Consider the following 20,120-nt stretch of genomic DNA (forward strand, 5'->3'; position numbering starts at 1 on the left):
GATGGTCCTGACGCATGAGAATCCCGAAAATCTATTGTTTAAGGCATTGAGTAAATCCTAACATGACTGCCAAGACCCATCACTCACCAGGCTAAATAAACTATGATGCATGTATCCATGGTGTGTTATGCAGCCATTGAAATAAACATTTTCTTCAGTTGTTGGTGCTGGTGTATGACACATGGCTCCGGATGAAAGGCTGAAAGAAAAAGGGGAGGGGAGAGGAGGAGTGGAGAAATTAATTGGAAAACATGGGATGATTGTTTGAGCCCTTTCTCTATATCTCAACCTCTTTGTTTCCAGGTCTCCTGCCCCTTATCAGTCTTTGGACCAACTCAGTGTGGCGTTCCTTGGGCAATTCTTATCCCCGTAGACATAGCATCTGGAAGTTACAGAAATTGAAACTAGACATGACCCTGGACACATAAATGTGTACCAGCATGACTGAACAGTCAGGACAACAAAAAAGGCCTTTTTAATGCCCAAGAGCAGAATTAAGGATTAAAACACTCTAATAAAAGCAAAACAAATCAAAATCAAAACAGAAGCCCTGAGTGTGTGTTTAAGGAAGGCCAGACCTATGAGGAATCCAGACGTGTGATGAGCTGAACCCTGTCCAGGTGCTTCCATCTGTCAGAATTACACATTCCAGGGTAGCAGAAATCTACTGGCTGAAAGTTTCCTGTTACTTCCGGCCCTAGAGAGGCAGGCTTAGGCAGCATCAGGCTCAGCCCATGTGAGATGCCTTCTCCCAATCACAGACCACCCTTCCCTGGTCCCAGAGGTTCAAAGGACTGGTGCAGGGTAGAAAAGCACCCCTGGCCAGAGCAGCGTGCAGAGGAAGCCGACACAGTACCAGGAGGAGGAGAAGGTAAGGTGAGTAGACCCATTCCACTGCGCAGGGAAGATACCTGCACTCTTTGGGGCTGGGTTTCTTTCCTGGGAAGGGAGTGAGCTGTTTGCAAGGGAGAGGGGAAGAAGTTCATTTCCTGACGAATAAAGTCTGTCACTTTTTTTGTAAGTTAGGACATGTGGCTGTTCAAAATATCTTTTACTTTAAACTGTACAACTGCTTTCTCAGCTCTTTTGATATGGTTCAGTTCTCAGAACTGAGATAAAGTTCTTCCATCGGGTATTATTCACCCATCCTGATTTCCACCTCACATTTCCTCACAGAAAAACCAAGAAAAATCTGAGAACCCTGGGAAAATCTCTATCTCCTGACTAAATCTCAGCTAGACAGGCACCTTTGTGGGCTTCCAATTTCCTTGTAGAGTCAGAAAAGCAAAAGAAAAATTAGTCTAGCAGAGAGAAAGTTTCCCAGCTTTCTTGTCAGAAATCATTTGGTCCTGTCCATTCATAATGGGATCTGTGAGGCAATTTATTCACGTTTCTTCTCTACAAACAGTTCTGCTTAGTAAATGTTGAAACAAGTCAACAAATTAGCTTCATCTACACAATGTTACTTTTACATAACTTATTTACACTCTGCACCAGTTGGTGGTTCCATCAGGGTTTGCACGTTGTATTTTTTGTTCTAACAACATTTCCACACATAATACAGGTTAAGTTTCAAATAATATGAGTACTACTTTAGGTTTATGAACTTAAAATCCCACTTACAAATAGCTTTAAAGATACTTAAGACATTTTGAATTTTTATGAATTTTAATGTTTTTCTAATTAAAGAGCATGTTTATTGATGATTTTTTGCCTGAATAGAATTGCTAAGCACTGCAGAAAGAACTCACTTAGATTGTATATAAATATGTATTTCAGTTATATATGTAGCTTGGGTTATACAGTTTTCAAACCTTGTAAGGAATTGTTTAGTTCTAGTAATTAACCTTTCTCCAGGAGGAGAGTATTTCTTATTTCGCTTTCTGTTACAACAGAGTTTTTAGTTTTTAGGTTGTTTTTTTTTTTGCTATCTGCAAAAAAAGGGCATAAAAATCAACTCACCTGGGAGTTTTTAGGTATCTGGAAAGATTCACAGACTTGTAAATACAAACAGGATCTTAAACACCATCTAGTCAAGAAAAGCAAATGAAATCTGAGAATTTCTTTTGGCCTCTCCTGCTTACATTCTTACCCAGGGCAAACTGTGGTCAGTCCTAGAATATGCTTCACCCTGATGCTGGAATCTGGGCCTCATGGCCATGCAGGTTACCCACAACCCTGATGCGTCACTGTTCCCTAACTGGGGCAGAGACCAAGTTCATGAGGAGGTATCTTAACCTCACCTCCCCCTAGGAAACTCCATAGTGTTCCTGCCCTGGGGTTGGGCATGCCACTCGCATTGCCTGCACCCGAGCCCTCACTGGGCTGAGAACACCTGAGCCGCTGCTTACAGTTTAGTGCTTGGCTTCAGGTTGGAGAGTGACTCAGATCAGCACAGCAAGCATCAGGAGGCAAGAGCGCACTGTCCCACAGAACTCTCTGCAAAGATGTAATGTTCTATAAAACAGACGCTAACTACATACAGCTATTGAGCATTTGAAATATGGCTAGTGCAACATAAGGATTGAATTTTTTTTTAAAACAGGTTGAACTTTATTCTTTTTTAAAAATTAATTTATTTAATTGGAGGCTAATTGCTTTGCAATATTGTGGTGGTTTTTGCCATGGATATACATGTGTCCCACCATCCTGAAGCCCCCTTCCAAGAATTGAATTTTAATTGAATTAATTATAATCTAAATAGTTTCAAGTCTCTACTAGTTACTACATGAGTCAGAGCAGGTTTAGAGTTTTAAAGCAAGAAAAACTAAGGGATGCTCTGAACAATGGGGGTCATGTCCATGAGAACAAGTTCCTTCTTTCATCATTCATCATTTCATTATTCCCAGGGACTCATCATACCCTAAATGTAAGCAGACCAGCAATTGTCCTGATGTAATCTCCACAGACATCTTTATCCTCACCTCTGAGTCGTACAAGTGTCTGATCTAGTTCTGGGTTTCAGAATCTGGGCTAAGGCAATGGCCTATTGTCTATTTCGTCCTCTCCTATTTCTCCTTTTATTTTTGTCAGTCCAAATTTCACTAACAGGAGTTAAAGTGGGAGGTGTGGTTTGTGTGTTCTCTGGTCCAACAAACTTGGGTGAGGAAAAGAGGTAATGAACTTGAAAAAATGATCTCATGCTTGGTGGGTGAGTCTCTCTCCTTTTTCTCCTGCTTTGAAAATTTGTTTGCTTAGTGAGCAATGATTTTTAGACCTATTCATTGTGTCTGGAAATATCAACACTGTGTAGATGAACAATTTTTAGAAAAAAACAAACTGAATGAAGACACAAGGGGAAAAAACATACAGAAAACTCCAGCCTCTTAAAAAAATCTGCACTCCTCAGAGCAAAGGAACTCCCAGGATGTTGTGCAATTGGAATAAATCATCATGGTGCCAGGCCACTGGGCAGTCTTCCACAGGGTGGGGCTCACAGGATCCTTACTATGTGTGGAAAATATTTTGAGGTGAGCTGAGTACTTTCAGTTAGGGGCAATGTCATTTCTAAAGAGGACAGCAGCTACTCCATCCTCTGCCCGCTACCAATTCACTTTCTAAAATTCAATCCATCCCATCTGCTTCCTTTTCTAGCCCTCCCAAATAACGACAGACAAAAAAAAAAAAAAGGAAGGAAGGAAGAAAAAGAAAAAGTTCAAATATATGTGAGGGAAGCATTGCTTTAAAATAACTCAGGAAAGTTTCAGGAAACTCCCTATCTGAAAAAGCTCACCCATACTGGGAACTAAAAGGGAAGTGGAGAGGGGCAGACACACCCACTTATCAGCAGTCAGTCTCTACCCACAGCCCCAAGCCCCCAAATCATGAGGTAGGAAGTTCATTTGTTCGGCTCTTCCCGCTTCTTGGGTTTCTTTCCCTCACATGGTGTCTTCCCTCTTCCTTTAGAAATTTGGAGAACGATTTCTACTCAAATCATTCACAATGAGGCATTGATATTGAGGGCTTGTGAGGCTCACTGCACCTCTTTTATATGCATTTGCATTCTAACCAGGAGCAAAGGAGTGATTCTCAAGTTGTGGAAATTTGGAAATTAAGATGAAGAGTGAGGAAGACTGACTGGAGAGCAAGGGTAGAAAGTCCTCACCTTGTCAGTTTTGCTTATGTGACTCCCCTCTGGCAGGGCATTAGGAGTTTCTCTTCATTTTAAGGAAATATAAAGGGAGGTAGTATCTCCCTACCTTAGAAAGAAGAAAGATCAGTGACAAATTTAATACAAAGTCCTGGTTTAAGAGTCAGGAGATCTGTCTCAGATCTCGACTCTGAAAATGACACATCCGTGATCTTGAACAAGTCACTTTCCCTTATCAGCTTTGGTTTCCTCATCTGCACCATGATGGGGCTGACTATAAAGCCTCTCGGTTTGCAGCCAGAACTGATACTGGATCATACTATGAAAGGGCACATAGCTAATAATGACCCTGGGATAACTGACACCTTAATTGCTCCACAATCACATACGTTCTCAGTAAGACAAAACTCACACAACGACTGAGTGCAGTCACTGACCTTAAAGCATGTCACTCATCAAGTGATTTGAAAGTTTCTGATTTCGTTTCTTAAGTGCAATTATTCGTCAAGTGACTTTTTTCCTTTTTGGGTTCAGAATTAACTTATTAACAAATGTGGGTAAAGAAAAGAAGTAACAAAAAAGAAAGAAAAACAGGAACAAGATGCCAGCTTAGATTGTCGTGGCAGAGGCCAGTAGGGAAGCAAAGTCCCCCCACACACAGATACACACAAATGCACCAAACAGGACCCAGTGTGGGCTGCCCTTGAGAACGGTTTGATTGGGCAGAGAGAGGAAAGTAGGGAAGGAAGGATAATTCTGGGCATGGGAGCTTGAGGAAAGGAAAGGATTTTCAGCTGAGCTTCGGAAGATGGTAAAGAGTTCAAGAAGCAAAAATGAGACACCACACAGTGGAGCAGAGGAAAGTGAGCAGTAGGCCATCTGAAACATGGTTGGTACTGACTGAATACAAAGTGAGGGGTTTGTGCTTTATCTCTTTGTTTGACCAGCCTCTCTTCCCTGGGCCAGAAGGAGGATAAAATGACTGGGATTGTACCAAAGCTATAGACACAGGCAAAGGGAAATTATTAGTCTGTCTCTAGGAGTTGAAACAGAGAAGGCAATGGTAACCCACTCCAGTACTCTTGCCTGGAAAATCCCATGGACGGAGGAGCCTGGTAGGCTGCAGTCTATGGGACTGCTAAGAGTTGGACGTGACTGAGGGACTTCACTTTCACTTTTCACTTTCATGAATTGGAGATGTAAATGGCAACCCACTCCAGTGTTCTTGCCTGGAGAATCCCAGGGACGGGGGAGCCTTGTGGGCTGCTGTCTATGGGGTCGCACAGAGTCGGACATGACTGAAGTGACTTAGCAGCACCAACAGCAGCAAGAGTTGAAAAGCCAAAAAGGTCTCAAATTCAAGTGCAACAGAGTAGGAGAGGAGAAATCTGGATTTGGAGATACTGGTGAGCAGGAGAGGATGGGTAGACAAGTAACGCCATCTGGAATTAGGAAGCAAGAAGCAGCCTGCAGCTGCACTTGTGCTGGGGTGGGGACGCCACCCCTCCCCACCCCGCCTGCACCCCCACCCCCACCTTGAACTGAGCATGCAGGGAGCCTTTGCAGGTGTTTAAGCAGGGGAGTGATAGAAAACCAGAGCTGTGTTTTAGGACAGGGCATCTCAAGACTAAGTGACTGGCACTTGTGCTGTGCTGTCCTTCATCCCTCTTTTTTTTTTGTCTTTTCTTCCAACTCTTTTGCGACCCCATGGACTGTAGCCAACCAGGCTCCTCTGTCCATGGGGATTCTCCAGCCCAGAATACTGGAGTGGGTTGCCATGCCCTCCTCCAGGGGATATTCCCAACCCAGGGATCGAACTCAGGTCTCCTGCATTGCAGGCAGATTCTTTACCAATTGACCTACTGGCCAAATCCAGCCCACCACCTGCTTCGGTAAATAAAGTTGATTGGCACATAGCCATGCTTGTTCATTTCTGTGCCCTAAATTTGTTGCATGTCATGGCTAGGCTGAGTCGTGACCAAGACATTATCACTACAAAGCCAAGAACAGTTATTATCTGTCCTTTAACAGAAGGTTTGCCAAGGTCTGCGCTGTTACTCACTCAGTGTCTGTGTATTGTTGTTATTGTTTCTTTGCTCAACCTTTGAGATGTCTTGATCCTGTGGCCCTGAAGACCTGAGCAGGCATTTGTCATGACAAGGACATTGTCTGAGATGGCTGCAGGCCATCAAACCAGGGAGCTTTGAGATGACATTGATGTCCCCCTCCCCCACCACCCTCTGTGGACAGTCTAGACCCAAGGTTTGCCAAATGTCCCAGCAGCATCCTTTATAGCAACCTTTCCCACCTGGGATCCCAGGTGTGTTTTCCTAAGCCAGCCCTCCGGCACCTGTTTGAACAATTTTGCCTCATCACATCTCCAGTTCCGGGACTATGGGAGCAGGATCACAGTGAGAGGTGATGCCCAGTCACACCTGGGGCCAGCCTGCTGGTACAGGAGGAAGGCCCCCTGAGCTGTAGAGAGGAGGTGCCTGACTCAGGTAGAGCTATTGTAACATTGTAGCATTTAAAAAGAACAAGAGTAAAAGTCTTAACCTGGATAGACGTTTGCCCTGGGAGCACTCTCTCCTGTCTCCTGATGGAGGAAGCCCCAAGACCAGGGTCATTATTAGTTTTCTGGGTCCAAACAGCTGAAAACGTAGGTGTCAATGTTTTACTGATAAAAAGCCCTCTTACTTCCTCATCCCTCTTATGCTGCTGGTGCTGCTAAGTCACTTCAGTCGTGTCCGACTCTGTGCGACCCCATAGACGGCAGCCCACCAGGCTCCCCCGTCCCTGGGATTCTCCAGGCAAGAACACTGGAGTGGGTGGCCATTTACTTCTCCAACGCATGAAAGTGAAAGTGAAAGTGAAGTCGCTCAGTCATGTCCGACTCTTAGCGACCCCATGGACCGCAGCCCACCAGGCTCCTCTGTCCATGGGATTTTCCAGGCAAGAGTACTGGAGTGGGGTGCCCTTGCTTTCTACACATCCCTCTTATACTGTGCCAAAATTCTGGGGCAAGCCATACCCACCCCCGCTCCGGGAGAGCACAGAGGCCCAGCCAGACAGCTCCTGGAGGAAAGCCAAGGGTGGGCACAACACAGGGATGTGCAGGAGGGAACCTGGGCGCCAGGTTCAGGGATGGAACTCACCTGAATGGAGAGCCAGCCCTTTGTCTGGTGCTTAGAAGGCACGTTAATCTTTGTGGAACACCATAACATGATGATGTAAGAGATTTAAAATAACTCAGTAAATCATGTTGGCCTAAGTTCATACTATAAACTAGAGTTTAGCTAGGCAGGTGGTAGCGGGCACCCAAGATTTAAGGAAAAATTTGTGAGAAGAAAATGCTTAAAATGACCAATTCTGATCATTCTTCTCTCTTCAGATTAGGAAATGACTGCAATTATTCATTTTGGCATCAAAGAAATGTTGCCCCAGTAGGTGGAACATCTGTGTTCTGTAGGATGGTTTGAGAATCTCTGCTCTAGAAACTTCACTCTGAAGGCAGTGTGTAGAAAGGAAACAGAAACGGGTGGATCTGTCTGAGCCAGAAGTCAGGATCTGGCAGTGGGAACTGGAAAGAAAGGGTGAAATGTTCTCAGGAAATACCAGAAAATGATCATATTTGTTTCCACCAAAACTATAAATCAGTTTAAATCAGGGGAGTGCATCTTTCAGAGTTCTCTGCAGAAATAGAGCCAATAAGATACACATATAGGGGAAAATATTTATTTTAAGGAATTGGCTTATGTGGCTGGGGTGGGGGTGGGCAGCTGGCAAGTTTGAAATCTGCAGAGCAGACCAGCAGCCTGAAAATTCAGGTAAGAAGCTGGTGTTGCAGTCTTGGGTCTGAAATCTGCAGACTGAAAACTTGTACAGGGTTTCTATGCTGCAATCTTGAGGCAGAATTGCTTCTTCTTTGGGAAACCTCAGTCTTTGCTCTTAAGCCCTTCAACTGATTGGATGTGGCCCACCCACATTATGGGAGGTGCTTTATGCAAAGTCAACTTATTTAACCATTAATTACATCTATAAAATGTCATCACAGTGATACCTAGACTGGTATTATATTTGACCAAACAACTAGGCCCATATCCTAATCAAAGTGAAAGTGTTAGTCCCTCAGTTGTGTCCAACTCTTTATGACCCCATGGAATGTAACCTGCCGGGCTCCTCTGACCATGGGATTATCCAGGCAAAATTACTGGAGCAGGTTGCCATTTCCTTCTCCGGGGGATCTTCCTGACCCAGGGATCGAACCTGGGTCTCCCACATTGCAGGCAGATTCTTTACCATCTGAGCCACCAGGGAAGCCCTATCCTAATCAAGTTAACACATAAAATTAATCATGGAAGGGTATTCATTGTGGTACTTCCTTATCAGGCAGGCCAAGACAAAACTCAAGAAGTTTACTAACTTCTTAAGGCATAACTACTCCAGGCTACAGAGACCATCACAGTTTATGTTCCTTATGTAGAAAAGGGCCCATTTGTCCCTCTCTTTTGGTCTCTCTCCATGTCTGACCTCTATGGAAAGGTCAACAAATTCATAATGTCTTTTTTTTTTTTAAATAACCATCAGCAGGGCACTTTGTCAGAGTTTTTCTTTGTGCAATCTAAATAAGTTTATTAGTTTACCCTTGTGCACAGGCATTTACAAGCCTTCCAAGAACTTCAAAAGATTAACCAGGTCTGATCCTTTTCTTTCATAGAAATCACGTTGCCTTTGTTCTAAGTGATCCAGGAATACAACCCCTCCAAGGGGTTTCTGCAGCTAGTCTACTAGGGAAGTAAACTCACTTGCCACCATTTTCTAGGAGGTTTTCCTAGGAGTTTCCCCTTGATAGATTGTGTAATATCAGCCTACGCATTAAACCAGGGTTTTCCAATGTCACTCTTGAGCACCTTCTAACTTCTTTGGTAACTGCATTTTGAGCAATGATCTGCCTACATGTTTCTTTTCTGTTAGTTCTGGAAACAGCAGTTTCCAAACAATTCGGGGCTAACCTTGCAGTTAGAAGTTTAGAGCTGAAGAAGGGAAGCTCTGGGAAGCTCTAGGAAGCTCAGGCTCCCGACTTTTGCTTCAGTCAGATTTTGATCTGAGTTTGTATATGAGAGTTTCATATTGAAGTCATATTTTCATATTTCCTTTGAAAGTGTGGCTGTTTGTTTTTAACTGAAATATACTTGATGTACATTATATAAGTTACATGTGTACAATAATAGTGATTCACAATTTTTAAAGATTATACACCACTTATAGGTATAATAAAATATTGTCTGCATCCCCATGATGTACAATATATCCTTATAGCTTATTTTATATCTAATACTTTGTACCTCCTCAGCCCCTCCCCCTCCCCACTGGTAACCACTGGTTTGTTCTCTATATCTGTGAGTTTGCTTCTTTTTTGTTATATTCACTAGTCTGTTGTATTTTTTAGATTTCACATATACATGATATCATATTTGTCTTTCTCTGTCTTTCACTTAGCATAACAGCCCCCAAGTCCACCCATATCATTACAAATGGCAAAATTCCATTATTTATAGAGTACATCTTCTTTATCCATTCATCTGTAGATGAACACTCAGGTTGCTTCTGTATCTTATCAATTGTAAATAATGCTGCTGTAAACATAGAGGTACATTTATCTTTTTGAATTAGTGGGGCTTTTTTCTTTTTTTCAGAATATGCCCAAAAGTGAAACTGCTGAGTCATATGGTTTAGTTTAGTTTTTTGAGAAACCTTTCCACAGTGGCTGTACTAATTTAGATTCCCAATGTGCTTCTGCTTTAAAACAAAATTAAATCACTAGTTTTAGTTGCCTTAATCATTCACTATTTGTTCTTGTCTGTCTGCTTCAAGAAACTGAGGCAAACATAAAGAAAATAAATATTGGTTGGGTAACATACTGTGTTAGAACGTCACCCATACTCTCACGAAATTTTCATAGTAACCCTTTTAGTTAAGTATTATGTTACCCTTTTAAAGAAAGCTCCAAAAGATTAAGTCATTATCAAAGGCCACAAAAATCACTAAGTGGTAGAACAAGATTCAAACCTAGATCTGACCAAAGCCCATATTTTTCTCCTTCATTATAACCTGTTCTGCAGTAAAGCTCTAGGCCAATAATTCACTCATTTATTCTTCTCATCCAAATACACATTTTAAAAATTCACTTCATATACGCTTTTACTGAGTAAAATAATTTATTAAGTGCCTACCACGTGTAAGGCACTGTGCCACTTGGGACCTAAAAAGACAAATACAACAGGGTTCCCAGGGCCTTCTCTTGCTTTGGAGACTCTTGCAGTAAAGTGTTCATAGGTTGGTACTGGGAGGAAAGAACGCACAAGGGCAGCAGAACAGAGTACTCCCTGAGTCACTTCTGTGTCAGAGAGGAAGCGGCCCCGTATAGAGGAGGAAACTGAGGGTCATCTCTGCATCACCTCGCAGCCTAGACCAGAGGCTCCAGAGCACCCCAGTGCCCGAGGGACGAGGCCTGCCCTGTGGTGGGTGTTAACCACTGAGGAGTGCCGGTGGAATGCACAGAGGGCCCCTCCCATATGGACGTGCAATTTGGTACCTGACTCTGGTCATACCCCAAGCACATCGGGAAGCTTTTTCCCTCTCTAAATGAGCTCCCCTCCACCCCCCACCATGAATCGTTCCATGGCAAATAAAAAGGAGCACAGATGGGAGATGGGTAAGGCTTTCAGGATCCTTGAGCAGCCCTTGAGCAGGGAGCAGGAAAAAGTGAAAGAGACTGCTTTACCCCAACCTCAGTAGCATCGGTAACCACTGAAACCTCCTTCCTAGGGTACAGAAGTCACTGGTACATAAAGCAAAGACACAGCCCAATTATTGTTCATAATTTCTTATGTTAGTGAACAATCTTGGTGTTTACCTATCACTTCCCCATCTTTTATCTCGGTAATCACAACAATCCCACCAGACAACTTGTATTCTACTCATTTTCTCCATGAGGATTGAGTAGACACTGAGTGGCATTGCCCACAGTTACACAGTAAGGACTGGGCAAGACTGAGTTTGAACCTTGGCTTTCTAACATCAAGTCTGGGATGCTCACCGTTAGACCACAGCCAGTAGATCACACTGTGAGCTGCTAGAAACCTGCACTTGGCCCCCTAACTGCCACACCTCTTGACATTTGTGGCTGTTGGGAGGATGTAATAAATATTTTAGGTCTTCTAGACACCAACCTTGTCTAACTACAGGTGGCCATGGAGAGTCTATGAAATGCTGACTCTCACATTAACCTGCAGGTTGGCACATCTTACTTCTAAAATTTTGCTACCAAAGGGTGGTGGGAGAACTTCAGGTCTGACATCTAGACAGGTTTTCTAGAACAACTTACAGATGCAGCCTTGGATTTAGGGAAAATATGCAAAAAATAGTGCAGTGTTGAGGGGTTAAAGGAGGCAAAAACTTAGGTGAGTGAAGAGAGGCCTAGTGATTCTGACCTTTGCAAAGACAAGATCATCTGAGCAGGAAAATATAGCATCTACCCTCTCCGCTCTTGGATAGGCAAGACAACAACCCAGGTGTTTCTTTTCCTTCTGAAAGTGTCAGCCACATGGCAGATCTTTACAATCTGCCCTGGTAAGTGAATGATCTGGAGCTGGGCAGATCTGGGGTTGAGTCTCAGCTTTTGCATATTCTAGCAACATGGCCTTGGGCAAAGCAATCTCTTTCAGTCTCTCTCTCTTTTTTTTTTTTTTTTTTTTTTTGGCATCTGCTAAATGGCAAGAAAACAGCTTCTCCACTAGATCCTCCAGGGGAGAATCAGCTCAGCTGATACCTAGATTTTAGCCACTGGGACTCATTTTGTGCTTCTGACCCCCAGAACTGTAAGATGAAACCTGTATTCTTTGAGGTCACTAAGTCTTTGGTAATTTGTTACAACAGCAACAAGAAACAAACACAGATTTTGGTAAAAACCCCCATCTCTCAGGTCTGCTGAGAGGATGAACACAGAGTGCCAGAATGTGCTGAGGATATCATTAAGTGATTGCAACATGACAGATTTCACCATCACTTTGTTCTTTTGTGCCATTATCTAAGTGCCTAAGCACCGCTGAAGGAAAACAGAACTCGTAGTGGAAAAGGAGAAACATCTAGCGGGCAGCAAACTGAGGGCATTCCCTGCCCACCCACACCTCCTGCCTTCCTCAATTAGTCTCCGGCCGGGCTGCCTCCCTGCCATCTCCTGCCTCATGCTTGTCTCAGTTTCTTCATTTCACTCTCCTTTTCCTCAAACCGAGCTCCCACCTGCCTCCTTCCCTCCTTTCTCCCACTCCGGTCTGCACTTTCCCACCCTAATTTTTTTTTCCACCCTCATTTTGACTTGCAATTCTCCCACAAAGCATTCCTGGGTCTCTTCCCCTTCTTGAAAACTCTGTGTGACAGACCTGTCTTTGGGACCTTGTGGGATATATTTAGGCCACTGGGGCCAGGTCCTTTGTTCAGGGTCCCATCAGCTCCCTGCTTTCTTTGGAGACCTACCTGCCTCTTCCCTTTTCCCCATAGCTCTACTTTCCTCCTTTATTCTATGGGGGTACAGTCATTTTTGCTTTGAATCCACATTGCTGTCATCACACTTTAAATTCCTTAAAGGAACAAATTGCCTTCTTTCTGTTCTTTAAGCCCAACTAATACCACAACTCAGTTGCCCCTGCAGATGGGTGCTGGGTGCTCACGAGGCTGCTTCCAGCCTCTCCGGACACTTACCCTCTACTCTCTATATGTACCTGCGTTGCCTGAACTTCCACATTTTACCGTCTGTTTATCTGTGCCTAGTTTAGGTGGTAACCCAACTGGTCAGGAGCAGTATCTGCACATTCCAGGGAGAGACTTCATAACATGCTGAGCCGGCTACGTGAGTGAGGCTCCCCTCTATGGAGGCTGTGCGTTAACTCCAGACTCTGGCTCCACTCTGTCTAGTGGGCAATTGTCTCAGGGAAGAAATGACATTTCTAAGCCTGAAATGACATTTCCAACCATAAAGAAATGAATGGCATTTCTAATCAGAAGCTACGCACAGCAATCTTGTAACAATGGCCCCGTTTCTTCCATTCACTCAGCTAATACTGATGACACTGGTGATATCCACCGTGGGCCCCACTCATAAATTTCAGCTCCTTCAGTTTCTACCACTAGCCAATGAACGGGTTCAGTTCAGTTCAGTTCAGTCGCTCAGTCATGTCTGACTCTGCTATCCCATGAATTGCAGCACACCAGGCCTCCCTGTCCATCACCAACTCCCGGAGTCCACTCAAACCCATGTCCATCGAGTCAGTGATGCCATCCAACCATCTCATCCTCTGTCGTCCCCTTCTCCTCCTGCCCCCAATCCCTCCCAGCATCAGGGTCTTTTCCAATGAGTCAACTCTTCACATGAGGTGCCCAAAGTACTGGAGTTTCAGCTTCAACATCAGTCCTTCCAATGAACACCCAGGACTGATCTCCTTTAGGATGGACTGGTTGGATCTCCTTGCAGTCCAAGGGACTCTCAAGAGTCTTCTCCAACACCATAGTTCAAAAGCATCAATTTTTCTCCTCCCAGCTTTCTTCACAGTCCAACCAGTAGGGGGAAATATTTAGAGATGTTTAAGATTACTTGTAAGGTTGTAAATACTTACATTAGAGTGTAACAAAGAAGTTACAATTTAGCAAGGTCTGAGTCAAATAGAAGGCTTGCTTCCCAGGATTCACTACACACACCAGGACTTCAGCCAAACTGGCTCATTTGTTATCTCCTGGGCTCTTCACTCTTCTAAGGCTCTACTCCCTGATCTTTCCTTTCCTTTTACCTGGAATGTCACCCCCACTTTCCTCCCACACCCACCCACATCTATTTGATGCATGGAAACCACACTGACCCTGCGAGCATTATCTCTTCCCTCCTCAAAACTGATGTTCTTAAGATCTTATTACATGCGTTATAATGATTTGGGAGCACAGCTTCCCTACTAAAGCCCGAAACTCTAAAATGCATCAATCTCCTTTATGTATCTTAGTATACCTCAAAATGCAAGTTGTGTCATAAAATACATTTTGATTTAGAGCCTGAGTGCATGAAGTGGATAGTTAATTAATTTAATGAACAAAACACGGAGAGGTGTGGATAGCTATAATTCCAGTGTAAAAGCCAAAATAAATCACCCAAACACTTACCCTGCATTCCTTCCAGAGAATCCTCACGGAGGGAGAGACCCATTTTTTAAAGTGTCGGACACAGCATTAAACCTCGTAAATACTTTCTGTGAGCCACATGGGGCTGAGAAGAAGCACTTGGGCTCTGGAGTCAGGTAGACCAAGCCTCCAGCCCAGCTCTTCCATTTACTGGCTGTGAGACCCCCAGGGAACTTAATTTACCAATTTAAGCTTGTGTTTCTTCATCTGCAAAATGGAGCCTCCTCACCTTTTTTCTTTTTCTACCTAATTGGATTATGAAAATCACATATGTGTATGTCAAGTCCCTAGTAGAGTAGCACATAGAAGGAACGGTTAGCCCTTCTTTCTCCCACCGCCCCCCGCTCAACATGACAGAGTATTTATAATTTGCCAGCTATATTTGAAGATAATAAGACCTCCTGAAAATAATGGTTTTTAACAGCTGCCCAGAGTCTAAATGGGAACCAGGTGCCCACTCCACCCACATGTTTTTCCTCTGGGCTTCAGTTTGCCGTGAGCAAGGGCAGGAAGAACAATACCAAGGACCTCAGGGTGCTTCGTCACCTCCTCAGGTCTGTCCTGGGTGACTTTGGGCCTCAGTTCATCACTCAGAAGGATGTGGTCTGTATGTTGCACATCTTAAAGAACTCCTAAAAGTTGATAATCAGACTCAAACTGGCTTTACCTTTTTTTTCTGCTTTATGAAATTACAGTGATTACTGAACGTAGTAATGAAACATCCTCCATTGCTAAATGACCGCCTGGCTTAGTTTGGATGCTTCAGAACACAAGGAGGCACGATGGTGTGAGTTAGTTCTGCTGTGGAGCTTGCAGCAGTCTTTATTCCCTGCTCCTATCCAGTTGTAATGTTCTCAACCGTGTCCACAGCTTGGAGGAACTCCTGAAGATGGCCAAAGACGACTCCACAGTTCGTTGTTTCCAGGGCCTGCTGATTTTTGGAAATGTGATTATCGGTGTAAGTAATGAGTATTTTCCAGGAAATTCTGCTCTTTCTGTAATTATGATTTTAGATCCAACAAAAGTGAAACTTTAAAGGAAAATAGTGAGATAGTGACTGATTCCCTTCATCTTTTCTCCCTTTTAAGAAATGTATCAGTAAAACATGCTACCTAGAATTTAGCAATATAAATAATCTTATATAACTATGTCATAGGGCTTCCCTGGTGGCTCAGTGGTAAAGAATCTGCCTGCAGTGCAGGAGATGCAGAAGACTTGAGTTCGATCCCTGCAGTTGGGAAGATCCCTTGGAGAAGGGCATGGCACCCCACTCCAGTATTTTTGCATGGAGAATCCCATGGACAGAGGAGCCTGGTGGGCTATAGTCCACAGAGTAGCAATGAGTCGGACATGACTGAAGCGACTTAGCATGCACGCAACTATGTAATATATCAAAACACTATGTGGAATAAGAGAGATATTTTCCTCCGAGCTTTAAACACCAGAATCTAAAAGGAGCTTTGCCTACCATGGTTAGCATCCAAGTATCCTCAACACACACACGGTGGTGTCTTTCCTTTCCCACCTTGGTTTGATTTCCGTGGGCTCCGCTACTGGGGACAGGTGTCTGCATCTTCCTGTTCACACTGGAGGCCAGGACTGGGATGTGAGAGTAGCTCAGAGGCCAGGCTGCATGGGCACAGTGAGGTGAGAGCTCTTAGGAGTCAAGATCACTGGCTCTGGGCCCAGCCCTGCCTGACTCTGGACAAGTCATTGTCTTTCTGGGCCAAGACCCTTCATCTATAAAATCAAGGGAGCAGGAGAGATAACCACCAAGGTTCCTTCCTCCTCCAACACTGCCTGGTTCTCTGGCACTGATACACACGACCAGGACCAGTTTAAGTGTTTATTACAGTACAGGAATTAGGGTGGTGGGCAGCGGGAATGGAAGTGAGAGACGATCGTCCTACAAGAAGTCATTGTTCGAGTGGTGCATGCCCCCAAGAGTTTTATGGATGGTCTGAAATTGTCTAGGTCTCCTCCCAAAGCCTAAGGTAGAGAGAAATGTGGAAGGAGGCATGAAACCAATTCACAGGATGGAAGGAGCTGCTTGGTTGCCTGCAGTGAGTTTAAGTCAGCTGCTTACAGCCTATGCAGCCTGTGCAGGGGCTGCCCCCCCTCACATCCCTTTCCCAATGCTGCTCTCCTGGCCACCAGCCTGACAGAACCCCCTCTGCCCACAGATGTGTGGCATCGCCCTGATGGCAGAGTGCATCTTCTTTGTATCAGACCAAAACAGCCTCTACCCACTGCTTGAAGCCACCAACAATGACGACATCTACGCGGCAGCCTGGATTGGCATGTTTGTTGGCATCTGCCTCTTCTGCCTCTCTGTCCTGGGCATCGTAGGCATCATGAAGTCCAACAGGAAAATTCTTCTGGTGGTAAGACCTGAAAACTCTGTACACTTCTTTCCTTTACCAATGGATGGACTGCTTCTTCTCCCCTGAGCACAATGCTTTGGTTTTCAGTGGGGTAGGTGGAAGCAGGTGCCAGGTGAGGGGTGACTAGAGGGTAAGACCCTCCCTGCATGTGGGGGCAAGGATGCTCTCCTCTATCACAATTCCAGGAAAGTCCGGTACAGGGAGGTTGAAGGGGAGACACCGGGGGGGTCACTGGCTAAGTACATTTTAGATCTTGGCTTCTCTGACTGGTGTCTGCATGTGTCCAGCAGATACAGCCAGGAGCTACACAGGCTGAAGGAGAGACAAAGTGAGAACTTGATGATCAGATTTTTTTTCTCCTGAGAACAAGTAGTTTAAAATCTTATTATTATCAAGTGTTAATATATTAGGATATAAATCACAAAATATGCATAAAGTTTTAAGAGAAAGCATGAGCCTCCTTAGACATTTTTTAGCTCAGGGCTGATGATTTTGTGGAATGGCCTACACTTCCCATCTCGTGCATTCACTCTGCTTTTTAGGGACCCTGGAAACACTTGCTGGGCTCCAGGTAGAGATGAGTTTTAGCTCCCACCTGCCTATGAAGGCTCTAATTCTGGGCACCCATAGGGAGGTTTCTGCCCCAAACTGCAGACAGCAGGTTGTGCCCTGACTTTGCAGGTGGAAGCAGATTTTCAGCCAGCCGGGCTAAGGACCCTCGGTACTAGGTCTAAACTTCCACTCCCTCTACCCATGTTCAGGACAGCAGTTTCTCACCCCAAGATGGGGCTCCACTTCCTACCCAGAACTATCTCCCCTAACCAAAGGCTGCAGGACCTGAGTTCCATCTTCATGGAACGAGTCCAGCAAGCTAAGGTGCCTGCTGGTTTGCTTTTCCTGTGGACTAACATCATGATGGTACCCAAGGAATGTAGAATATTTACATTCTCTGGGTCCTTAGTGTGAGTCAGTCCCAGGGCAAAAGCACCCACCTTTTCAGGGTGGGGAAAGGAATGCAGGGAAAGGTGTCCTTAGAGGTGAGCTTCAGTCACAGCCTGGTCTCACTGAGCCAGTCATGTGTGCACGGCACAGCTGGGAACACCCTTGGCCATGCCTGGCAAGGAGACCGAGCCATGCACCCTCCATGTGACTGGAGGAAAAACACCCGCACCCTGTGTCTCCTTTCTGGAGCATCTCTAAGGGGGTTCTGAGCCTTTTTAAGGGGAGCAAGCAAAGCTCTCGACAAATAGCAAGGCAACAACTATTACAGTGGGGGACACTGTCATGACGCCTCTGAAGGGGCTCCTGCTGTTAGCTGGGAGTGAACAGTAGCCAAAGCCTTTTCCTGGGCTGGCTGAGGTCCAGCTCTGAGAACCCATCGCCCCTGCCCACGTAGGAAGAACGGTTCCCTCTGCGCCCCTCCCCAGAAGAACCCGAGGACAGTAAGATTGTGCAAGGCTAAGGACGGCAAAGTAGGCCCTGGCCCATATTCAGAAGTCATTTGTCCTTCAGTTCGTCTCCAGCTACAAACAGGGGCAGTGCGCTGTGGAGGCATCATGAGCATACACACACCCCACCACACACACACACACACACACACACAACAAAACACACAATATGCTGTTTTACTCAACTGACTTGATGCAACTAGGGTGGGAGTAGGTGAGAGAAGGTGCTATCAGAGAAGATACATCAGTGGGTATATCAGACACTAGGTAGAGCCTGTTCCTCTCTGATAAGACTGGACATTGTCAGGAGGCAGGATGGATATTAAACATGGCCCTATTCAGATTTTTGTGACCCCATAATCCTAAATCTTCAGTAAACCATAAAGATGTTCCCCAAAGAGAGAGAAGTTAGGAGGCTCTACCTAGTGTCTGATACACTAAGACTGTCTTGTCAGCCATTGAATGAACACACAGAAACACCAGTTCATTATCTTGTATGTTTTTCCCCAGTTTAAATGGAAATGCAAGGTGCTGAACTGAGAAAGCTCTGTGTTCAACAGTCTTATATTCTCTGGGGAAAGAAGGGACTTGAGCTGATTAGAACCTAGCACCAAATCTGGCTCCAATCACTGATCAGTGAGGGTTTGTTGAATAATTGTGTAAATGATTACATAATTATATTTAGGCAAATGTGCTACAGAAAACATAATAATTATTTGTTTTTAAAAACTCTTTGGAGGTAGACATAATTTTTTAATTCCATTTGTTTCCTTTCCAGTATTTCATCCTGATGTTTATTGTATATGCTTTTGAAGTGGCATCTTGTATCACAGCAGCAACACAACGAGACTTTGTGAGTACAGCCTCCAAAAGTGGACAGAAACGACTGTATGAATCATCATTACCATGATAACAATACAACAACTGACATGCATTAAGCCCTTACCCTGCCCCAGGCATTGTAATATGCACATTAGTAACAAATACATAATTTTTCTCATGATAACCCTCTGAAATAGGCATTAACACTACTGTCATTTTATAGATAAAAATAAAATGAGACTTAAAAAGTAATTTGTCCAAGGTTACGCAGCTGGTAAATGAAAGAGAGGAATCCTGAGTCCAGGCCATGGCCAGGGCCCAAGCTTGCACTGCCATGCCCTTTACCACTCTGCCACAGCCACGGGCCTTCCACCAGGATGATCAGTAATCCACTGTATCTAAGACATCTTCCTAATTCAGCATCCTGCTTTCTTTCCTTTCTCAGTTCCCTGACTTAGATCACCCTCCAATGCCTGTCCACCCAGGTTTCACTGGGATGTGTTTGGAGATGGGAGTCTTCTCCCCACACAGGCACTTCAGCCTCCTGGAACAACCTCACATCCAATCCCAACCCCCACCCCAGCCTCTGAGCTCAGTTTTATTTAGGAGATAATGTTCAGCGCCCCCAGCCACAGGCTAAGCATCACTTTGCCTCCTTGAGGATTAATATGCTAACTCTTCCTATTGTGTTGCCTCCTCGCACCATAGTTCACACCCAACCTCTTCCTGAAGCAGATGCTGGAGAGATACCAAAACAACAGTCCTCCAAACAATGATGACCAATGGAAAAACAATGGAGTCACCAAGACCTGGGACAGACTCATGCTCCAGGTAATACCTGCTGGGGAGATTCTATTTTGTACCTAAACCAGTATCCAAGGATGTATGGGTGGTTAGGAGTGAAGTCAAAGTATGGGAACCACAACCTCCAAAGGGGCTTCCTTCAAAAAAGACTTGAGAGACTTCCCTGGCATTCCAGTGGTTAAGACTCCACCTTGCAATGTGTGGGCTTCCCTGGTGGTTCAGACGGTAAAGAATCTGCCTGCAGTGCAGGAGACCTGGCTTTGATCCCTGGGTTGGGAAGATCCCCTGGAGGAGGGCATGGCAACCCACTCCAGTACTCTGGTCTGGAGAATTCCATGGAGTCACAAA

At 44.7% G+C, this 20,120-nt stretch overlaps 1 protein-coding gene across 3 annotated transcripts in view; it reads left to right on the plus strand.

The window, feature by feature from the left end:
- The first annotated feature begins 714 nt into the window (after nucleotides 1-714).
- The window catches only part of UPK1B (uroplakin 1B), a 28,980-nt gene continuing 9,574 nt past the window's right edge, over nucleotides 715-20,120 (plus strand). The window contains exons 1-5 of one of the 3 annotated variants that reach the window (XM_020891753.2): nucleotides 715-876; nucleotides 15,185-15,272; nucleotides 16,498-16,698; nucleotides 18,925-18,999; nucleotides 19,677-19,799. In XM_020891753.2, coding sequence (XP_020747412.2) covers nucleotides 15,204-15,272; nucleotides 16,498-16,698; nucleotides 18,925-18,999; nucleotides 19,677-19,799 — 468 coding nt within the window. In that variant the 5' untranslated portion in view covers nucleotides 715-876; nucleotides 15,185-15,203. The remainder of the gene's footprint in view (nucleotides 877-15,184; nucleotides 15,273-16,497; nucleotides 16,699-18,924; nucleotides 19,000-19,676; nucleotides 19,800-20,120) is intronic. The other 2 variants (XM_070466004.1, XM_020891754.2) reach the window with 2 other exon arrangements.

This window comes from Odocoileus virginianus, chromosome 4 (assembly GCF_023699985.2).
Source record: "Odocoileus virginianus isolate 20LAN1187 ecotype Illinois chromosome 4, Ovbor_1.2, whole genome shotgun sequence".
Taxonomy (NCBI): Eukaryota; Metazoa; Chordata; class Mammalia; order Artiodactyla; family Cervidae; genus Odocoileus; species Odocoileus virginianus.